Source organism: Bubalus kerabau, chromosome 3 (genome assembly GCF_029407905.1).
Source record: "Bubalus kerabau isolate K-KA32 ecotype Philippines breed swamp buffalo chromosome 3, PCC_UOA_SB_1v2, whole genome shotgun sequence".
NCBI classification, from domain to species: Eukaryota; Metazoa; Chordata; class Mammalia; order Artiodactyla; family Bovidae; genus Bubalus; species Bubalus kerabau.
In genome coordinates, this window is record NC_073626.1 from 105,887,344 (window position 1) to 105,910,972 (window position 23,629).

The 23,629-nt window shown below is 43.5% G+C and overlaps 1 protein-coding gene and 1 long non-coding RNA gene across 5 annotated transcripts in view; one reads left to right on the plus strand and one right to left on the minus strand.

Annotated features, from left to right (window-relative positions):
• The first annotated feature begins 3,174 nt into the window (after positions 1-3,174).
• ZEB2 (zinc finger E-box binding homeobox 2) overlaps positions 3,175-23,629 on the plus strand; it is a 135,816-nt gene continuing 115,361 nt past the window's right edge. The window contains exons 1-2 of one of the 4 annotated variants that reach the window (XM_055572670.1): positions 3,175-3,308; positions 5,838-5,979. In XM_055572670.1, the coding sequence (XP_055428645.1) occupies positions 5,907-5,979 (73 nt within the window). In that variant the 5' untranslated portion in view covers positions 3,175-3,308; positions 5,838-5,906. Of the gene's footprint in view, positions 3,309-4,801; positions 4,944-4,992; positions 5,096-5,433; positions 5,571-5,837; positions 5,980-23,629 lie in introns of those variants that run through there. The other 3 variants (XM_055572671.1, XM_055572669.1, XM_055572672.1) reach the window with 3 other exon arrangements.
• LOC129646471 (uncharacterized) lies at positions 15,406-18,831 on the minus strand. The gene is made up of 3 exons (XR_008711967.1): positions 18,694-18,831; positions 17,770-17,908; positions 15,406-15,568 (listed from the first exon to the last, which is right to left on the minus strand). It is a non-coding gene; the product is annotated as an uncharacterized LOC129646471 (long non-coding RNA).

The window sequence follows — 23,629 nt, forward strand, 5'->3', positions numbered from 1 at the left end:
TCTCGTCCATGTCCACTGCAATATTATTTCACATTTGCATGTATCTGTTGTTTTAATCCCCTTGGTCTGCGCTAATCTCGAAATAGATTATTAATGGGGAAGAAAGCCCGGGAAGGAGCGATTCATCTGCAGGACTTGCTTTGCTGTGTGAGGAGCCGAAAGCTAGTAGCTCCTAGTCCTCTCTCGACTTTTCCCTGCGTCCTGTGCTCCAGCATCCCGCTGATCCCACGATCACCATTGTCCCCAACCTGGCCTTCGGACTAAGGGAGTGTTCGGAACATATTTATATCCCGGCTTCCTCCGATCCCACCGCCTCTGCTGTTGTGGGAACTCTCTTGGTCAAATGGGGAGGGGAGTGTCGGGGGCGTGCCAGGCAGGGGAGGAGGGCAACCCACCGGCGCGCTCACCCCTCGTGGGGACGCTTCGCGTGCCACCCTCCAACTATCCACCTTGATGGGAACCTGAAAGATTGCTTTTTTTTACCCCAATTCAAATACTTGCACGTCGGAACTACCAGTGCTAAGTGTTGGGGCTGTCTCCTGCCACTCGAACAATTACTGAACCCAGAGTAATCAGATGATTAGCTGTTTTTAATGGAAATACTTTTTTTTTAAAGTCAGATCTTAAGTAACCTGACATTAATATACATAATAAAGACAAGTGATTTGTTAGCCGTTTGATTGGATCCTTTGACCTGAGGTTTACCACTGAGTGTATGTCTGTAAGCTCCAATGGCTACCTGGGGTCCTCAGGTGGAGTCTTACCTGGAATTACTCCATGCCAGGAACACCTTTATCCTGGAAATGGAAGAGGAAACGCTGAAAAGCAAACTTCTAGAGAAAGCTAGACTCGATTTTTTTTTTTAAATAAAAAAGTGGGGGAAAGTGGGAATTTTAAAAAAGGATATTAATAATAGAAGTAAATCTCGGAGGAGAAACTTGATAAGTCATATATTTATAGAGATAGAAATATTAAAGAAATGTAAAGCATAAAACTGAGAATGTGCCTGGCCCATGCTGGAAATCTTTAATTTTCTTTTTTTATTATTAAATTTTAGGCTGGTGATCTCCAGTGCTCCTCTATAAGTAAATTATCTGAGTGGGGTGGGGGAGATGATTCTCATTGTAATAAATGCTTAAGGTAGCAAAGAGGTGAGTCTGTAATCAACTGTGAAAATTTACTTCCTCACATCCTAAAGTAAGTATTGGTTGTGGTCTTGCTGGGTGGCTATTGCCCCCTCCTCAATAAACATACAAAATACAAAGCTCTGCACCTCTGGGAGTGTGGATGTGGCAAACCAAGTGGTGGCTTTTCCCTCCTCTTGAATGCAATTGCCAGTGACTCTTGCATTCAAAGTCTTGCTTTAGGCACACATTCAAAGTACAGTTCAAAGCAGTTTATCTTAATGTGAGTAAAAGTCTAGTGTTGGATCAGGGTGTTATTTGTTTCAGATTTCATCAGACTGAAAACAGGGGGCTGTAACATATTAACAATATTAAAGCAGGAAAAAAAATGGCATGAGGCTATCTATCCTTCAGTCCTCTTGACACCTCCACCTTTACCTTTGCAGAGAAGTCCAAAGATTGTGGGACTGAAAGTTTATTTGTGCTCTGAGGTTCTCAAGCACTTTCACTCTTGGAAAAAAAAAAAAAAAAAAAAAAGTCTCACAGTTCTTTAAGAAATTGAGCCTGAACCACTGGAGGCTAAGAGATTTCTTCCTTTTCCGATAAATGCCTGTGCTCAGCATCCTCAAATTTGGCTGTCTTTATTTACTTCTATATTAGTTCCAATTATGTGCAGTGTAAACCAGCTTTTTGATTAACAAAACAGCAGAGCATTGGTTAAGAACACTTAAACTTCAAAAAAAATTCCCCTGGGAAGTAGGCTCTGAATTGGTTAATAATGTGCAGTACTTGCTAAATTGCTGACTTCCAGATGTGGAAAATATCTTTCTTGTTTAGGACCTATGTAACCTGATTGGATTACGACAGAAGCGTCACGTTGGAAGCTTTTGAGTGATTATTTAATTAACCATACAGTAGAAAGCTGTATTCTCCAGGAAATCCCTTCCATATTTACATAACCAATCCCTTCAGAGCAAAGGTGGAGTCTTTTCTTTTTAATTTTACTTTAATTGCAATATCAAAAAATATATACTCCAAAACTTAGACCCCATGCCGTTTAATATCGTGCTCTTCCTTCCCTGCTAAATTCCTCTATGGCCTTTCTCCTTTTCCTCCTGCCTCCCTCCACACACTCCCTCACTTTGTAGTGAGGTCTCCTTGAGATGTAGAGAGATTCAGAGATCGGTCAACTGAGCGCTCTATGTTAATTTACTTAGAGACCCTTTTTAAAAATGCCAAACCACTTTTTAGTATTGGGATCCAATCCAGAAATTCATCACATACACACACCCCAACACACATGCCCTAAAATGCAGCTCACATACAGCAATTTTCCCCCTCTGGCTCTGGCATCTTGAAAGAAAATAATAATAATAATAATACGAGAAAGGGCAAAAAATTTAGTTCCAGAAACCGTGCTGAGAAATCCACACAACTTAATGTGCATCTCAAATCTGGTTATTAGAGATATCTGTATAAGAAGAGGCGATGTGGATTGAGGAACCGGGATCTTTCCCTTTAACTTTCGCCCCTTAGAGTTCTCCAGTTCTGTGAATGGTGTGCACCGTTTTCCGCCCTGTACTCTGTAGGATTTAGTGATGAGGATAATGATGCCAAAGGCTTGACGGGGGGGTGGGGTGGGGTGGGGTGGGGTGGGGGGGTGGGGGGGCGTGGAGAAGAGAGGGAGGGAGGGAAGGAGGCGAGAGGGAGGGAGAGAGGAAGGGAGGGAGGTGGAATTTCATTTCTTCCACTAAAGCGTTTGCGGAGACTTCAAGGTATAATCTATCCCAGATCCTTTCCCAGAGAGAAACTTGGCGATCACGTTTTCACATGATGCTCACGCTCAGGGCGCTTCAATTATCCCTCCCCACAAAGATAGGTGGCGCGTGTTTCAGGGTCTCTCTCTCTCCTACAGAAAAGAAAAAGAAAAAAATGTCATTAGAAGAGGCGTAACACGTCAGTCCGTCCCCAGGTTTGTGTTTCCTGGAGTGGCCGAAAGAGATCAGTTCTAACCTGCTCCGCAGGAATAACGGTCCTGCCTCCAGACACTCTTGGCGAGGTTTTGTACAGTTTGCTCCGGGAGCTGTTTCTTCGCTTCCACCTTTTTCTCCCCCACACTTCGCGGCTTCTTCATGCTTTTTCTTCTCACCATTTCTGGCCAAAACTACAAACAAGACTTCGCAGGTAGGTTTTTTTTTTCCCCCTTTTCTCTCTTTTTATTCCTTTTTGGCATGGTCACCCCCCCACCTTCCTTTTATGATTTTCTCCTTTTAAGTGGGGATGTGAGTCTAAAGTGAGAAGGAGTGTCTGTGGGTAGGAATTTCAGGTGGGTTTAGCTCCTTTATGGTAAGCTTTTCCCAAGAGTGACTTCTTCGATTTTTCTCGCACTCCCTGTGTCTCTCTCCTTCTTTTTCTCCCCCTTTTTTCCCTCCCCCAAATAATTTGCCCTGTACCTGTCCATTCAGGTAACCAAAGGTGCCTTTTACTACCCAGCCTTGGAAAAGTTTTATTGAGAACTGTATGGTTGGAATAAAAACTCTTCGAGGGGAGAGATTTTGCTCTATTTTCACTCTAGTTCCAATTCATTATATTCAGCAATTAAAACTTGGCAAATACCTGTTAATAATTACAAAACTTGATGGATACAGACCTACCAAATTCGGGAGCAAGTCTTTCTCTTTGATATGGCAGTCCAACCTTTCCCACCGAAGAAGGCTGTTTTCTAAGTAGAAAGTTGCCTGTTTTTGTCTGCTTAGCGAGTTTCATTTCTTTATTTCATTCTTTGTGTGTGTGTGTATGTGAAGTAACACCTCACTTCTGTGATGATAAATAAAGAAGTGAAAGTCCTCATGGAACTTGAGTCGTTTACCAAAGGGGGGGGGGGGCTCACTACAGCTGGGAAGAAAACTGCCGTCAGGATGGTAGGGTTTTAAATTAAGAATAACTTTTGAAATTGTATTTCCAATGGCAAAGTCATATAGAGGCAGAAGATACATACACTCAAATATCCCATTCCATACTTTGGCACTGAAAAGTCGAGATAGCAGGAGTTCCCAGGAACAGGGGTGATCCCGGTTAACATGAATATGTGTGTCTCCCACCTACTTACATATTTTATATGCTCCCCCTATAATGATGAAGGTAAGATTACTAACTCCAGAGTTAGAAATAATAGGCAAAGATAAAGTTTACAGCACAAATGCCCTGTCTGTCCCTCACACACACATGCTCATAAAACTAGCAGCTTACTTTATTAAACATGTATTTATATGCAATCGTGCGTAAGTCTCAGCAGGAATACAGACAGGCCAGCTGTTTCATCCCAGACACTTGTGTGTCCATTTCTGTATTTCAGGGTTTTTCCCAACAATTTCAAATCCACAGGAGACCCAAGACATGACAAAATGTGTCAAACTTAAAAGGCTGCCACTATGCCCAGGTTAAATTCAAGGTGCTTTCTAAATCATCTACTTCCCCTTCTCTCTGCACCCCCCCCCCCTTACCCCTCTCAGCAAATGTGTGGAAACTGATACTCACTTTCCAGGTTTTCCGCAAAGCTTCTAGCACAGGAGACAATAGGTGCGGGGCGTGGGGACCGAGTGTACTCGGCAGAGAAAGGGTTAATGGCCCTTGTGTTACAGTTTGCATCTGTTACATCTTTTATAGCCCCCTGTTTAAACTAATCCTCGAGGCACAGCATCTTCCCAACCTCCATCGAGTTTCGGGATTCTCCTCCTCTCCTGCCTGCCTCCGAGGTTCCCCTTCTCCAAGTTTTGACAGTTTCAGCTGAAAAAATGCAGCGCCTCTCTCGATTTTTAGGTACAAAAGTTTCGAAGCCAGAAAGGATACGATCATTCAGTAGAGCTGAAAAGTACTGTCGTAGCGGTTGGACTTTCTCTTTCCTTTCTTGAGGGGAAAAAACAATTTTCTACTGCAACTATTTAAGGGAACCAGTGTGGGGGAGCATGTGTGTGAGTGAGGTGGGGGGAAATACTTAAGTAAATATTGTCAAAGTGGAGAAGGTGGCGGCGGGGTGGGGGGGGGGGGGGAGGGACAGTGTCCAAAGAGGCTTATAATTATATTTCTTATTGCGGCGTGAAACGGGAAATCCTAATTTGGGGGCGGGGGTGTGGGGGGGAGGAAGAGACAGTGTCTCGATAAACTGCGAAAGGGGAGGGGATGGGACGCGGGGCGAGTGGGCTTCCTATAATTACTATTATCAATTTGCCCGAGTGTGCTTCATCGGGGGTTGTTTCGCGTTGTTTGTTTGTTTGTTTGCTTCCTCTGGGGAATGGGGTGGGGGGGTGGTGAGACAAGATGAGAGCTAAAGAAAGCTTCGCCTCACCCCAAGTTGCCGAGCCGGGCTGAGGACTTTTCGGAGGAAAGGGTCCGCCTAGCCTTGAGTCAAGCAGCCTTACTGTACCGCCGTGTGCATTCCCTCATACGGTCAGGAGTTATGACTCATTTTGAAGATGTAATTCTTGTCTCTCTGATCCCCTCGCGGGTGCAACACACCAAACAGTAACAAACACAAAGCGCCTCGGGGCCAAGGTTGGGGGCGGGGGGCGGGGAGGGGGCCGCCGAAGTTTCGCTTTGGCGTTGGGGGGCGCGGATGGGTGCTCGCCCGGGCCCTGGCCCGGCTCCCCTGGGCGGCCCGCGCGCGTTTCAATGGGCGCGGGCGATGCCCACATTGTCGCTGTGTTTGGTTGCTAGATCGAGCCTGCGTGCTGCCGAAGCAGGGCGCCGAGTCCATGCGAACTGCCATCTGATCCGCTCTTATCAATGAAGCAGCCGATCATGGCGGATGGCCCCCGGTGCAAGAGACGCAAACAAGCCAATCCCAGGAGGAAAAACGGTAAGAAGCGGCCCGAACCAAACTTTTCCGGGCCACTCTGCGGCTCCAGACCCGGGGAGAAGGAGGGGGAGAGGGAAAAGGAACCGAGGCGGCGGCGGCGGCGGCGCCCAGGGCTCGCGGGCGAGCCTCCCTCCGCGGCCGGCGCCGGAGCCCGGCGCGCGCGGCGACTGGACAGTGGGGAGTTGGGGAAGTGCCGGGCAAAGTGAGCGTCGGGCGCCGGGGGGCTCCGAGCGCTGGGGTCCGGCCGGGGCCCAGCACCCCCACCTCTGCCGCCCCCTGCGCCCCCGCCTCCGCCCTCCCTCCGCCTCCGCCTCCAGCTCCGTGAGCGCCCGGCCCGCCGGTTCCCCGGCCGGGCTGCGGGAGCGTCCGGCGAGGGCAGGGCGGGGGGCCTGGGCGCCGGGTCGCGCAGGATTCCGGGGTGGGGGCGGGGGTGGCAGAGGGACTGCGAGGGCGGGAGAGGGGCCCCGGGGCTGTGCCTCCGCCAGGCTGAAAGTTTCTTGCCGGAGTCGCCCGGCCGCCTCTCCGCACGCCAAGTAACGGTCCGCGGGCAGCGGGGCCGGGCGGGCCAGGCGCGCCGGGGCCCCGGGGTGGGAGGGTCTCGGCCGGCCCCGCGCGGGGTCCGTGCGGGCGCGGGGGCGGGTGGTTCCTCTCCAGCGGGCTCTGGCCCCACGCCGGGGGCTGGCGGAGTCCCGTAGCGCGGGGAGACTTTACTGGGCAGTTTCGACATGGTCAGGAGGAGTCCGTTATCCAGGCTGAGTCGAGGAGGAGGAAGGAGATGGGGGTGCAAGGGGGACACGCAGAGCAGAGGTGGAGGATCAAAGGTGTGACAGCTCTGTAGGTCCATCTTAGAAAGAGTCAAGGAAGGCAGAGTGAGAGCGGGAGAGAGGAAGAGAGCGCGCGCGAGCGAGACAGACCCCCTAGGTATTACCCCCAAACAAAATCGTGGGAATAAAAGAGAAAAGTGATTGGCAAGAGCGCAGAAGGCGCCTGGGGGAGGGGAGAGAGCTAGGGACCGGAGAGGGTGCCGGGGGGTAGCTGACGGAGGATACTGAGTTGCAAAAGAAAAACCAACCCCCCAAAACAAACAAGCGAACTAGCGCCAGCTCAGACTGGGAAAGGAAACTTCTCGCTCCCCTCGGTCTCAGCCCGATCACCCGGCACGGGGCCGCGTCGACGCTCTCGAGCTGAACGCGGGGACGCGGCGCCGGCCCCGGCCTCCGGTCTCCCGTGAACCCAGCCCGCGCCTCGCGGGGACCGCCGGGGCCCACTTGGAACAACTTTCCTCCAGAGAAGACAATTGTGCGCCCCCGCTCTGCCCCCGAGCTGCGCGGCGCGGGAGGGGGCGGCTGGGGGCGCAGTGAGGGGCGCTGGAAGCAGAAAACACAAAGACGAGGGAATTTTGATTAGAGACAAATGATGCTTCTCTCTGTCTCTGTCTCTCTAGGTTTCATGTGTGCGCGCGTGTGTGCGTGCGTGTGTGTGTGTGTGTGTGTGTGTGTCTTTTGCTTGTTGTGGTGGAGGTGTCGAGCCATATGGGGGAGTGATAGAGGAATTTTAGTCAGAAACTGTTCGTTATGTTATCCTGCCTTTTCCCTTTGTGCTGCCTTTGATCTATTTGCTTGGCTTAGTATTACAAAAAAACAAGTACAATAATATATACCAAGCTGCTTCCCCAAGACCCAGTTCAGGCTGCCTCTTTTTAAGTCTCTTTCTCCCTGTCTCTTCCTCTCTCTTAATTTAATTTTTTCTTCACTGTAGTGTCTGGCATTATTTAAGGTGGTCCTTACACTGGAGACCTCCCCTTCCCCATCTCTGGGCAATTTAGTAGACACTAAAATTACACCTAATGTCCCCCTCTCCTCTCTTGTGTTTCCTCTGTTCCTTTTATTAAATGTTGGTTATTGATTTTCTAAAATCAATGTCTGTTGTGGGGCTCTCCCCCCCACCCCTTACAAGTATCTAAAGCACATTGCTTGCTGATCAACTGGATAACAAAAGCTTTGTGTCAAGGAGGCCTTATTTTTTTTTTTCTTATGTTAAACAGTCATTTTTTTGAGAGAGAGAGAGAGAAAAAGGAGAATAAGACTTAAAACAAGGTTCCCAGAAGTGTTCTTTTGCAGGCGAGACTATTTAGCATGTTTGTTTCTTCTTGTCTGCCTCCTCCAACCCCCTTCGGGATTTTGCCACCGTTGACCAGCCTGGTCCAGGCTGTGAGGTCAGACCAGAGCCCAGGTCTGGGAGAACAGAATGCTCCAAGCTTCCTAAGAGCCCTGGGGTGGGGATTGGCAGTGGGGAAGGTCTGCTGGGGGCTTCACAGGTGGAACAGAGTACCGGGGGAGGTACTCAGCCATGGACACTGCTTGTTGTTCAGTAACGGACCCCATTTCCCTCTTCCCAGCCACAAACTTGGGAGAAGCCCTAACACTGTGAAGTGGAAAGTTGAATTGCACGTTTTAAAGGCATTTAGCCCAGACCCTGCACACTTAAGAGCAATAATTATTTCCCAATAATCTGTGGGAAAACATGCTGTAAATTCGTTACTTGTCAGTGTTATGCTTTGGGTTTAATCTGAGCAATGTTTTGCTTTTGAGAAGCAGGTAGAAGAGTTTTTCCCCCTCTTTTTTCATTTCCTTTCTCATCAAGTACGTATCCAGTGCCTTTCCCTTTGGGAATTGCTAGGATTTATCTGAACTGAGTGGATTTTTCTTCTTTCCTGGATTCATGGGAAAGATGTCACTTTTGAGCTTGTGTCTTTGCTGATAACACTAAATATGATGATGCTTATCAAAATCATATAGAAATTCCTGGAAAGGAATAATGGCAATACTAATCATAGAAGTAGAAACTGCATGAGGAAAAAGAGAGAGAGAGATGGTCATCCAGGAAACTAGAATGGCACTTTATATAATTTTAATGAAGTTAACAGTGTGTATATAGACTAAGGCGACAAAGAGATAAAATGTGTAAAGCAGTATGTGTGTTTGAAAGGCTGGTCAAGAACATGGGTTAAAAGACGGTGCTGTATGCGATTATTTAAAAAGCAAAGGAGAAGGAGCCAGTTCGAGGAAAGCAAATGTACAAAGAGAGAAACAAGAGTCTAAAATCCAGCCTTCAAGATTCTCAAGCTAGCAAGATGCCTGGCAGAGACACTGCCAGCGTCAAGTTAATCCATAGTGGACAGTCTCCTTTCCCCCACATGGAAAGGATGAAATCTCTTCCCAGAAAATAAGATGTGCAGGAGGGAAAGGGGAGAGGGGTGAGGGAGAAGGAGGCAAAAAGCAAGTTGCCCGAAGACAAGAATGTGTGTCGGTTTCAAGAAAGTTCAGTCAGATGATCTTCAGTCGCCTGACTCACTTTGTAATACTTTCACTGAAACTGGAGAGGAGGGGGGGAAACCCAGCCCCCTTTTCAGTCCCCTGATTATACCCCACTATCTCCACACAGCCTTCGAGGCAGAAATGAGCGCTTGGGAGCAGGAGGTGCCTGGCTGCTGCCTGCCACTGGCCCGGCCCGGGGGTAACTTGCAAAGTTTGTTGCTTTACCCTGATTTGGGCATGAGCTCCTGGGGATGCTCTGGCTACCCTCCTGCCTCCTGCAGAGCCTAGGAAGATGGGCCTGCCTCCCCAGCTCACCACCTCCCAGCATCAGCCTCTGAAAAAATCACACAGATACAGGCACATTTTCATAAAAATCAAACCCAGAAACTGCTTGTTTCAGTAAAGGGAATGAAGTTGTCTTTTAAATGAAAACTGAATTATGAGTGGTGGGGAAGAGGAAACGGAAGAAAGAAAGAAAAGTTAAATTTGATTTTTCTCCCAAGTTTCAGCTAAAGCATTAGGCATTGTGTAGTGGAATGGAGGAAGATTTTTACAAACACCTTTGGCCAGTGATTTTCAGTGGGGAAGAAAAGGGATAAAACTGGATGCTTTCAGGGCTTTAGATCCTAGAGGAGAAACAATCAGATGAGCAGAAATGATGATCCCTGTTTAAGATAAGCCCTCACTCCCTTAACCACTTCCTGAAAGGGAGTGGAAGTGCTAGTGGTGATGCTGAGAGGCAGTGGAGGGCAGAGAAGTTGTTCCCGTTTCAGAGATGCTCAAATGAAAAGGAAAAGAAACGCAAGAAGCCCCTTCTTCAGGATGTGGCTCCTGTCTCTCTCGTCTCTCTTTTCAGAGAGGTGAAGTTGGGATGGGGTGAAGCTGTGAGCCAGAGCCTCTCAATACACTCTGAGGCAGGAAAGTTTCCTTCGAATTGCAGTCGGTTCAGACTTGGTGCTCCTTGCAAGTGTGGAAACCTTGTGCAAGTACCTTTCTGGTACAGTTGATGAGGTTCCGAGGAGGTGGTTTTGCTGACTCGCAAAGCACTCAGAAGCAGTTTGTGTGGCAGGTACCAGCTCTGAGGGTGTGCCCCAGATATCCATCTCCATCCTTCTGTCTCTATGAAGAGCTTCTGCAAGTTTTGTCACGCTGTATACACACATGGCTGGGGGTTATGTATCTATACTGATCTATTTGTTTTATTTCCGTTTGAAAAAACTCATTCAATTGGGGATAGAGACATGGCTTCCTTCATAACATAGCCACTAGCCTGCTGATATCCATAGTGTGACTCTCCACCAGGGTAAGGGTGGGGTAAGGATTTGAAACTTTATGTTATTTCTCTGTTGCCACATAAAGATACATTCACATTTTTAAGTATTTATTTCGGAATATGACTAAAGCCAAGACTGACATTCCCCAGTAAACTGCTCTGTCATATGTTTCAGATGCTTCCTTTCTTGCTTGCTTAATTTACTAGAAGTAAAGAAAATTCCAAGAGGTTATCAAAGACCCTAATGCCGTATTAAGACTTTTGCCTGGGAAAAATGTGTGTGTCTACCCTGAAGGTAGGAAAGGAGGCTGTTGCTAGCTCTCTGAGCAGTGCTGCGGTTTTTCCAAGATGTGGGAGAGTCTTCTCCTTACAACAGTGTTTGTCATCTGCATTCTTCCAAGGCTTTTAAGGTGCATTTTCTTCTGTGTGAAAGAGAACGCTTTGTCCTTTTCCTCTCCAGCACCGTGGCTTCCCAAGGTAGACACTATTTTGTGCCTGTCACAGAGAGAGGGAGTGCAGGTTTGCAATGCTCACAGACAATTGATTGTCTGCCCTAATGTGTTTCATTTACATGTTTATAACGTCAATGGTGCTGGGGTGTCCACTGTACCATTCATTCCCGCATTCCCACAAGGGGGCAATTGTCTGAATGGCCAAGTCAGACACCTTTTTGATTGCTCTTTGGTTGTCTTTTTAGAGCGAAGAGATAAAGGGGGAAAATCTGTGATGCAGAAACACTAGTTGAAAATATACAGAATTAAATGTCACCACAAAAGCAGATGTTAACATAAGCCCAAATATGCTTTTTAGCCAAGATGTGAAGGTTGAGAAAAAATAATTCAGAGCAGAGGGAAGGATGATTTAAAACCAATAAATACAGCCTTATTCCCCCTCCCTATTTCTTTTCTTTCTTTGGCAATCAGAAGATGAAATGTGATTTTCTTTTTCATTTTTAAGCCTTAAAACATCTAGGCACCTCCTCATTATTTGTGTGTTTGCTATGATTTGTGAATTTTGTATATATTTACATAGCTCTGTTTATGCCAACAGCATCAGCTTACCACTTGGAAAAAAAATCTCTTGAATGACTATTTGGGCTGTCAGGAGTGTAAACTTTTAAAAAGTAAAGATCCAAGTATTTCTTCATCAAGTCTTTTTAAAAAGGCAAGCACTAATAATCAGGAGACTCTGTGGAAGTCTTTGCCTTAATAGCTACGTGCCAAATACTTTTATCTTGGGTGACAGTCGTGTCAGAGTGAGAGCTCTCAGGAAAACTGTAACTCCTAGTTACAAAGTAAATAAAGAATTTTGTTTTAAGGTGTTCTGTACTGTTTTTATACTCTGTGTGCGTGTGTGCGTGTTGTGTTTCCTCTGAGGGAAGTGAGAGGAAAAACCATCCACGCGTGTGTGTTTTGGCTTTTCTCTTCACGCAGTTCTCCCCTACATATTAGGCATATATGTAGCACACATGAATACACCTGCTTAAAAAAAAAATTTCACAGTTCAGATGGTGCAAGGCTGGTTCATTTAGGTAATACAGCTATTAGAAGTTGGTCTGATTTCGCGTGTGGTCCATAAGGAGAGAAAATACTAACTCCTGTGGCATCTGGTGGGAGGTAAACGGAGAGGGAGGGAGGACTTTTATAATTTTGAAGGAAATTAGGGAGGAAAAAAAAAATCGTCAGTCTTTTCACAAAGATTTTTGCCTCTCCGGGAAGACACACACAGTAGCTGCACCGTTAGCTGAACCCCTGACACGGCGGTCTTTTGAATGCCTTAGGTATGATTTCACTTTCGCTCACATCAATGCTGACCTGAATGCCTTTCATATCTGATCCGCTGTGTCTCTCCCAGTAAACATCCCCTGAGGGGAGAACAAAGAAAGGAGCTCTTCTTCTTCTTAATCACAATTCAGCCCTTTCACCGCCGGCAGGCTCCATTTGCATTCTGCCACAGAAAGCCAAGATGAAAAGAAAGAGAGAGAGAGAGAGGGAGAGAGAGAGAGAGAGAGAGAGAAGAGGCAGAGGGTAGTAGCTGAGTAAAATAACTGAGGTGTTTGTGGCTGTTTGTTGGGCTTTCCCTAGTTACCAGCCTTATATAGTTGATGCTTAACCAGGCCCTGTCCCTCCTGACAGGCATATAGTGTTACAAGATGGCATGTCTGTACTATTCATGGCCACCCGCTCAACACTTGAGGTAAAAAGTGTCAGGGAAGGATCAAGTTCTCCCCCAGAAGCCTGTTAGACTTGGGTCAGGTGTGTGGACATCCCACTCTGGAGTGCTGCCCAGAGTGTGGCTCTTATTGTTTACCTTCAGGCCAGGGAGGTGCAGGCCCTGGCGGGGTGGGAGGGCGCTGGGGGGCAAGCTGGGAAGCTCGAGAAGGGAGAGGAGGAGTCTTCAGAGGCCCTGGTCTGCTTTCAGTGATGGGTGTCTGGCCCAGAGCACAAGGGAGAAGTTGCTTACACCCAGCCCAAACGCACTGATACATCTTCAGGAAAACTGGAAAAGACTTTCCCATTTTTCCCCTGACTTTTTATGATAATTCATATTTTCAAATGAAAGGGGAAAAAAGCCAAGAAAGAAACTCTCAAATGAGCCAAAAAGGAAAAAAAAAAAAAATTCTCTGAAAAGAATTTTAGGGGGAAAAGTTGTTCTATTTTAAAAAGCTTTGAGGGCTGTAAAGTGCCACGTTTTTCACACCTTCTTCATACTTTTTTTTCAGATTTTTTTAGTATGTTTAACATTTGTGAGATGACAGCCTTTTTGTATCTCAAACTGGATGCTTCAAGATTTGTAGGGAGGGGTTGGTGGTATTCACGTTCTCTTGAGAGAGAAAGTTTATGCCTAAAGGGCTCCTTCTTACTGGGAACTGTTTAAACCCTTGCAGGCGGACCTGTCAGGTTTTACTGTTATTTGCCTCCATTTTCAACATGCAAAAGTAACATGCAGTTAATGGTATTGGAATGAGACCACAACAAGAACAGAAACCTCTCGTGACAACTTTTCAGCTACATTATCTTGCTCCTAAACTGTCTTGTCTTTTTTTTTTTTTTCCCTTTCTGAAACCACTTTTAAGATACCAACAGTTTTTCTTCAACAATTAGATTAAGCATATAATGTCGGTGCACATGCGTACACACACTCGCACACACACTCAACTTTGAAAGTGCAGTCGCTTCAAACAGCAGAGTGAATAATTGGAAACCTGGGGGGAGGGGATGTCTTCTGTGATAGTCATTGTGACGAATTTCACTTACAAGAGCAAAACTAGAAGAGATATTAGAAGTTGTCCAGGAGCATGTGACACAGATTCCTGATTTTTTTTTTCTTTTCCCAGAAGATTTACAGAATTTACAAAAAGAGATTATCCTTACACCTTCCACCCCTCCTATCCACCCCCATGACCCAAGCAATGAAGGATTTAGGCAGATTTACTTCAGTAAACACCTTTGGACACTTGCGGGGGGAAGTGGGAGTCTGTTTGCAAAAGGAGGCTTTTGTTAAGTGAGGTACCAGGATAATGCTTTACCAGGCAGCTGTGATATTAACCTACCCAGCAATGCAGGAACACTCTTTAACTCTTTGAGTGCCTGGCCTTTTGCGCTCAGCAGATAAAATCCTGACTCTCCAAAGACACTCAGAATCCTGGCTCTAGCAGTTTAGTATTCAGACAAGTCTTATAGACATGAAAACTGTTCAAGCTTTTAAAACAATGTGGTTTAATTAGATGAGGTGGACTTACATTGCTCATAAGCCCTCCAAATGGTGGTGTATAATTGGCAAGGGAAAAAAAGAGAGAGAGAGAAAGGAATCAAGGCAGCACATTAAAAATTCCAGGAAATATCTTTAGAAAAGCTATTTTCATTTCCAGCTTTTAAGATATTAGACTATGGTAGCTAGAGGGAATGAAGCAGCTGGGGCCTCTCTCCGTACTATAGAAGACACCAGAAGTTTGTGATGAAGCAAAGAGATTTCAGCTGGAAACGCTGTCAGAGGCCAGCTCGGACAGTGACATTATCACCAGTCTCGCATCTTTTCGAGGGGGGAAGTGTTGCCTATCTCAAGGAGCTGAGGAGGTCATGTGAACCTCAAGAGTCAGGGGCCCAGGGAGGCTCTTGCCAACTTGAGACTTTTCAGACCAACCAGGGAGGCATTTCTAAGAGGAAGGAGTTAATGGTTATTTTTTGCGGGGCATAAGAATAACTTTTCAGGTGTTGCATTCGGGCTTAAATAAGATTGCCTTATTTAGTTTCGAAAAAGAGTGTAGGTGTCAACGTTCGAGCAGCCACGAATGTGTGAGAAAGTAAAGGGTATGAGACATGACAGAATTAAAGGTGTTTGCTATGTTGTTACACCGTGTGTCAGGCTGCAAGCTCCCTTTGTCACAGCCTCCTGGTGATTTGACAGCGCAGATCTACTTCCCTTCTAGGTGAGACAGCATTTTTTCACTGGAGTTATAAATATGGTACCCCTTTGCGTTGCACCCAGTCTCCCAGATCCGTGAATCCTATTTGAAAGCATCTTGCCCTGAGACACAATGAACAAATGCTGTATACAGGGGGCTGTGCGCTCGGGGGCCGGGCATCGCCAGCATCACAGTAGCTGGCATTGACTGTTGTTTGGCAGGAAGGTCCTCTGCCAAATCATTCAATAATTAAGTTTTATGTTATTTGTATGAACGACCAAGCATGCAGTATTCCTTTTCAAATCAAAGGGAGGCTTAAAATTACTTTTTGAACACTTTCAGACCATGGTCAGGTCACAGTTTGGGGGCTGAATTAAAATGATCTCATTCATGATCTAATTGAGGTTGGCAAAACCTTAGCAGTAGCAGGAGTACATAAATATAAATCAAAGACCAAAATTTAGCAAATCATATCATTTGCTAGAAATCTGCTCATGAATTATTCTCCGATTGCCAACCCAGAAGTTAAACTTCGTCTCCCCTCTGCAACAGTAACTGCGCATATTTTTTCAGGCTCCTGACAGGAAAGTTAGGCTGAAAAGAGAAAAGGGAAGGAAAATGATCAGTGTCTCATCAGATATTGTGTATTTGTGACCCAATAAAGTATGGGAGCTAATAAAGCCATGTTCATTACAGTGGAGGCTGCAGTCTTGGTTAGAAATCATGATAGGCTTCTGAAAACCAGACTTTGGAAGGGCAGGTAACAAGGACACATAAGTGATGGGGTGAGAGGGAACAAACCTCTGAGAAAGATCTGATTGAACTTTGCTTTCATTTTTCAGTTGAGGAATGTAATCATCATAAGGATTCCTGATTTTTTTAAAAAACAAATTTAGTTCTGTTATTCATCTGAGTTGAGATTTGGAGTTGTTAGATTTAAGAGTGCGCAAACGTTGGCATACGTATTTGCTTTTCATTCTTTTCTATTTTTTAGACATTACTATAAAATTAAAACTTCAGGTAATTTTCCATATAATCCATGGGATTCAATGTCATGTTCTAATATACGTAATCCATTTTTAGTTGTTCTTCATTTTTCTTGGTTGCTGTGTGTTATTTCAGCTTAAACCCACACACACTCTAAACTGGAGGAGACCTAATTCTGAACTTCAGTATTTTGAAGTTAAAAATTTTAAGTCCCACTTAAATGAAGATATTCTTTCAAGCAAACGATAAACACAGAACTGGTCAAATTTAGAAAACTTTACCCAAAGAGCAGATATATGGAGGTGGATTTTTAAATCCTGATAATAAAGGAGAAACATTTTAAAATAATATCAGGTGAGAGAGGTGAATGACTATTCTTTTGGGAATAGGTAATTGACATTAATGATTTCCTGTGACAAAAAGGCAAACATTCTAATATTTTAAAAGTTAATGGATTCCTCCTTAACATTGCTAATATGGCAATATAGTGATTTTTGTACTTTATATACTGTTTCATATTTCCTTTTATAACCAACTCTAGGAAAGAAAGGTACTTCTAAGAAGGTGACAGGTACTCCCTCCCCAAAATAAGTAATCCATGAGAGATGAACAGATTGGGTTATCATGCTATTTAAGATCTGAGAATTTTTCTCTCTCTTAAATTAATGAATAAATTTCAAGGAATTTAGTATCCAAGTGATCTCTGAATGTAGTGGATAGCTTTATTGTATTGATACTGTTTTATATATCTGAGTAACTGTAATCAAGGAAACTTTGCATTTTGCTTATTCTTGGAAGTACCTAAGTTTCTATTTTAGACACAAAGCACATCAATGGAAGTGTTTCACATCATGAGATTTCTCAGTTTTAAGAGGTGAGGTTTATATATAAAGAACTCAGTGAACTGTTTTCATAATAAATAGACCCGTTAAAAGGGGAAAATCTCTAAGTAAAATGATTGTCCTCTAAAGATTTTCCATCACCTTTGCTCTGCTGATGGGAATCTGAAAACTAAATACAGCCTATGTGCGCACACACACACACACACACCACACAGATACACCCTAGGACCTCAACTCTAGGACTTTTCCTCTTTAACTATAACTCCAGTCTTATAGTTTGTGAGTGAGATACACTTAAGCAAAAATAGTAGAGATGAAGGATTAATGTAGGCTCCTGTTCAGTAGGATTTATTGTTAACAAAAAAACAACAAGAAAACAGTGTTCCCTATGCCACAGGACATGACTCTTACAAAATTTACTTGCACCTACTAATCTAAGCTTTAAGTATATTATGTAGGATAAATTACAAGCTTTGTGCTTTTAAACTGTTTTCCTTCTTTTTTCTTTAATATTACCAACCTTAACACAGATTATGCTAAATTGATTGCAAATTATTATGGTTTTTAAAACAACATTCAGGAGTCCCGAATAAAGATGGTATTTTAAAGTAGTGTTTATAGTATTTAAAAGAAAGAAAGGGGGAGGGGATTAAACAATACTGAACACTTAGAAACGTGTAGAGTTTTATACTTGTGTAGATAAAGTGAGAGGTAGCCTTGCCCTGTGAAACCGAGACCACAAATGATATGTGTCAGTAGGTTCTTTGATAGGGCTTCTGGCCACAGTGTTTTTGTGCTGTCAAACTGCTATGTTGAACAAACACCTCCTCTGGGACAAAGTGATAAATGCAGAGACAGGCTGGCTTCAGCCAGTCTCAGCAACCTCCTCCACCACGCCCCCACCCCCTGGACCACCTCCCACCTCCCACAGTCTGGCCACCCCTCCACCCTGCTTTGCCCTTTTACCTGAAATTGACAATTAGGGAGAGATGCCCAGGGCTTTTCAAGGTGTCAGCAGTGAGTAATTATTGATACTCCCCAAATCTTATGAATCGGTCCTCCAAAACTGTAGGCAAAGTCCTTTTTCTGGCAGGCTTTATCTAGTCTTTTTAAAATGGAAATGGACTGAGCTTCTAAACTTTTGCCAACTTGAACTTTTTCCACTTTTGCTTAATCATTTGAAAACCACTCGCTTTCCTCTTGTCTTTCCCCTAGTCACTGGAGTTTTATTTTCTAATGTCCAAGCAATTACATTGTGCAACGCAAAACAAGATTTTGCTTTAAAAAGTCCAAATGCTATTACCTCCTATTTTTCACTTTCCGGCATTCTTTTCGGGCAAACACTTCAAATGTATAGCCAACTGATATTTTTCCTCCTTTCTCAGGGCCATTATTCTCTGACTAAAACTGTTTACTGGTGCCTTTGTATGTGCGTTCCCCCCCCCCCAATATTAAATGAATTTCCATCTTCTGCGATCTCTAAGAAATAGATAAACCATTATATTTTCTCCCAGCTCGTATTTTAAAGTGGTGATCCTGACAGCAGGACGATTATTGCACTTTATGTTTTAGTGGATGTTTGCTGTTGCTAGTTACAGCAACACTTATCATAAGACAGCAAGAAAAGAGTAGTCCCTGGTAATTAAAGTAATGAAATATTCATTTACTCTACCTTTTCTGTAGTCTCACAAATTAGGCTGCTACATTTAATGCCTGCACTGCCTCTGTTTTTATTATAATGGCAGCTTTCGCATCTGCAATTAGGACTAATTCTGACAGTTACAATTTCTGAGGGATGGTAAACAGTGAACGAGATGTGCAGCAGAGGTATTACACGTGAAAAGCCCTTGTCTCTTTAACCTTGTTGTTTTTTTTTCTCGCAGAGGTTACCTTTTCCCGATGGTGCAAAATCGACTTGACATAACTGTTCATCAGTTTCAGGGTTTTCCCTGGAGGTATTTGCATCAAATCAGCCCAGTCAAGCTTCAAGTTGAAATTGGCAGGCCAGAAACTGACAGGGTAGAGACTGGAAAAGAGACAGCTAAAGTACAGGCAGCAAACTGACAGTAGCAGAGTGAAAGACAGAGACGGGGAGAGGGGTGGAGAGCGAGAGCTTTCAACTGTAGTGTGAGGGAGATCTCAACTCCTGTATGAATCTCAGGAGCAGCGTATCCTAGAGGAACTCGAAAGGTCGAGAGATTCAGTACACCTTCAGCTAATTCTTACCACTAGGGCTCATCAACCCTGCTCCCAGGGTTCACTCTCATTTAATCTGATTGGATGCCTGAAGAGGAGTGGGCACACTTAATTAAACAGGAGGAAAGTTCTGAGGCACCTCCTTAGCACTTATTAAAGCTTGAAAGCCAAATCTCATGATCAGTGTTATAGGAGGCAAATAAGGCGGTTTGGGTTTTTTTTTTTTTTTTTCCCCTTAATTGTTAACTTGTAGGAAAGTTAACAGTCCTTCTCTTTACCAGGTTTGTTTCCTCTGATTCCTACTCTGAAGCAGATTAAATGTTCCCAGAGACCAGAGCTCAGGAGACTTGTCAGTTCAAAAGTTAGTGCATTTTTGTCAACAAAAACAGCCACGTAGCAAAAATTACACTTGAAGAGATATTCCTTTGAATAACACGGGGTTGCAAGTTCTCTTTGTCACATAACGCCCTCCTATCCTGATAACGGAAGAACATTTATTCAATTGTTTAAAGGCCAAAAAACTGTGGCAAAACCTTAAAATAGCAATGACATTAAACTTCTATTTCACTATTGGGAACGTCACTTTGAGAAAAATTCTATGATTGCAAAACTTTTATAATTGCTGTGACAAAGGAAACAAATATGAAAAACGCTCCCTTTGCCTGAGTGCATTTTTTTTCCTCCTTCACGTCTGTTTTTTTAAACCAGTATTTTTGGTCATCTTTCCTTATTTCTTCTAACTTTGGAGTATGGGGTGGTGGTGGCAGGGGTAGGGGGGAGGTTGTTGTCTTTACTAGATGATTTAAAATCCTCACCACTTTCCAACTAGACTTGGGGGTCGAATAAGCCCTTGCTTTCAAAGCGTCTTCAGGCTCTGTGTATGACAGGCATTGGCTGATCTGCTGATGCCCATTCGACAGGCACTGTTGAACTAAAGTGGTGTGACGGCACAGTTTTGTTAAGCTGTGAACAAAGAGCTGAAGATGCCTTCCTGGCATCGTCCATGTGCATATTGGCCTTGTCACAGTTTTGCTTGATTTAATGCTCGGTTTATTCCTAGATATTAAAACTTAAATTCCGAACAATATGTTTTCAAATACTACATACCAACTCTATTTTAAAAGCTTCAACTTCGAAGATCCCAGGGTTCATTTGCTCCTCCAATTTCTGTGTAGCCAACGTTAAAACAGAGCTTTGGAAATAAATAGATTGCCAGTTAGCCTCTTAGCTGTTATCCATTTAAAAATGGGATTCCAGTCTTAAAAAGTCTTATTAGGGGAAAAGATTTATTTTTCTTTGATCATTGGTTGAAAGTCATTATTTATTTCCAACAGTGGATCCTCGCATAAATTCCTGAGGAAAAGTTACCTTGTGTGCACACAGGGGTCTGGGTAGACTTTTTAAAAGATACATTATTTAAAAGATACTCGTTATAAAAAGAAACCATTTACAAATACCTGTCAGGGTAGGCACAGGACTACTGGTAGGAAGAAAAAAAAAATCAAGGGAGTTTTTGTTAAAGTGAGCCCTGTTAGGAGACAGCAGCAGAATTAGGATTGAGTCTTTTTTTTTTTTTTAAAGGATTGAGTCTTAAAAATAAAATAATTGTTCTAAAAGTCCCTGTTGCACAGACAACAGCTAACTCTTCGCAAGAAAACTGAAGTTTAGTACTAAATTTAGAGTCCCGTGTCCGGTTGAATGTGCCTTGAGCTTTATCTCTGCCGGGGTTTTTTGTTTCCTCTCTGCCTCTTTTCCTCCCTTCAGGTTGGCTTCAAGTGTTTGCTAAGAGATTAGTTAGCAAGTTTATATTGAGGAGGTAGCCATGGGAAGCAGCTCTCTGCTCAAAGGAACGCCAGTGGGTCAGAGTGTGAAGATACAGGAGCTAAGACTAAGGCCCCGAATCAGGTATTTTATTTTCTCTTAAAGACGAACCCGCTCACAGAAAGGTTTGTGGGATGACTTCTTGTCCCAACAGGAGCACAGATGTTACCACTTTTAGAAACTTCCAAACAAGCATGATCGCTGGAACAACTTCATGAGAAAGAAAAAAAAATCAAGTTTATTGCCAGAACACTCCCTTTTCATTATGTAAAAAGATTATAATTTGAGATATTCAAGGTTATTTTTACCTCCATTCATAAAAAAACATCTTCTGTCTTATGAGGAAGGTAAGGAAGCTGGCAAATGAGAAAAAAATATTCAGCAGCATGAAAGTATTGCTGCTAATAACCAGCGAGACTGCACTAAAAATCTGAAATTGAATCTCTTGAGTAAAACACGTACACATTTCCACCTGCCCTAAGCATGCTTTCTTAGCAGTGATAGTTTTACTAACTGAAATAAATTGCTTTTTTCCCTCAGTGGTAGTAGTTTACTCAATATTATTTATACCAAATAATTTTCACAGCCAAAAAGCATGATACAGGTAGGGGTGACTAAGCAAGAAACAGTTTTATTGCTAGTTTTGTATAATATTACACATGAATAAGACACTGCTCCTAGCAACACAGATAAGATACCTTGGCCTATTTTAATTTCATGAGAGATTTTTGTGTCCATTTCTCTGGGTGTGCACAAGGGTTAGACATTCAAATCTTTCACCTGGCAAAAGAACAGACTTCTTAAATACATTAATGGGGCAGATTCTTACTTCATATACAAAGTAAATTCTGGCATTGATTTGGTGCTTCCCATGAAAACTTTGTGCAACTATTTATAAAGGAGACAGACAAATAGAAGTTAATCCAAATAGTCCTCCTGCTCCAACTCCCAGCTCAACACGATCTGCTGTGTCGTGCTAACTCATAACATTCTATCTGTAAATTGCTCTAAATGAAGCCATAATCCTCGCTATGTTTTATAACAAACCCATGGCTAGGACCAACATGACTTCTCACCTTTTAATGAACTGTCCTAGTTTAGGATTTTCTAAGGAATGGAGTATAAAAAAAAGCAAAGTAGAAGATGAAGAGATCTCGTAAATAGCTTCCTTTGAACACCCACAACTGCTTACATGGCCTTTTCCCCTTTTTTCCAGGCTAGCAGAAATGGCCTGCTCAGGGTGCATGCAAGTGAGCACATTTTAGAGCTATTCATTGGATGATTTGAAAGAGACACCAGTCCTGTGATACCAATGAAGGGCACTGCCTGAGAACTCAGCCCTGAGATCAAGAGTAGGTGTGATGTTAGCATAAGGAGCTCCTGAAGGAATTTCTGATTCATGTGAAAACAGGAAGCATAGATCTTCTACCCATTGGTCAGCATCAGGTTTCAGATAAACAGATATTGATGGCTGCCTTTTTCTCCCAGCCCATTCCTAGCTGAGTGAGGAGGTTCTGCTTCACATAAAAAAGATCTTTGAATTTATCTGCAGTGAGGTAGGGCTTTAATGATCAGTATCTGCAAGCCAGGAGCATGAATGTGATCTCATTGTATCACAGTGTAGAGATGAGATAGTCTAGAGCTACAGCACACCAGTGCATTGTGCCTGGGTGTCGGGAACAATTCTTCCATTTCCAAAGCAGCGACTCTTTCTCTTTCATCATTGTTTCCTTACCTCACTTGTATGCTTCTTCTGATACAGATCTGAGTGAGTTGTGCAAGCTTCAGACTTGCCAGCCCCCAGCTCCTAGGCCTAGTACAGAGTAATTCATAAACTTACCATATTAGACTATCAGATTGAAACCAAGGGTTTCTACTAGTGGTGGAATTGGAAAGCCCATTGTTTTGATTATCATTTCATCAGCCCCAACTGATACTAGTATGCTCAAGGAAAACATACTTCAGTTACAGTTGATTTTCAGATTCCAAAATGGTGCTGCAAAGCCTGTGCATCTCTAATTATATTTTATGCTAGGCTGTGCAATACCAAAATATACGCTGCAGCAATCAGTGAGTGAACAGTATCAATCAATTTGTAAACAGATGAAGTCACTCATTCCCAAACTGGTTTTCCAAAAACAATTACTAAATTACAATAGAAAAAAATTGTACAGTTACTGTATTTGTGTGCTGTGTTACAATCAACATACCAGGGAAACAAAACAATTTAATGCAGAAAAATCATCATTCATCTACATTATAATTGCTTCTTTTTCACATCTACAGGGCGGTTAATTAAAATTGTGATTAAATGCGGTCGCGCTGCCTAAGATGTCTTGCCCAAAACAGGTGGTACAGAATTTAAAAGTAAAAAAAATGTAATTAGCATTGGAAATTGAGAAATTGCCTGTAAGAATCAGTGTTAATTTCAGTCAGTGATGAGGTAATTTATAAATGAATGCAGTGGAGGCTGTGCAAATGCACATTGCCTTCCTTGCCATTCTTAGCATTCTCAGCATGCAGGTGAAAATGTTTTCAAAATATTGAGGTAATTTGAAAATCAATCCATGCATTCTGTATCTTTTTTCCTCCCGTTTGTACCAAATGCTGAACAAATGCTGCCATAGATGGCACGATCCGCCCATTTTTTTACTTTCTAAAAGCAATGCTGCACATATTTCAGACCTAGATTAAGAAACGTCACAACACCGATTGCAAGTCTAAAATCGTTACAAGGGTTCAAACCCTCTACCTGAAGCTCTGACTAACATGGACTGGGTCTGCTGCACATCACTGCCATTAGCGAGAT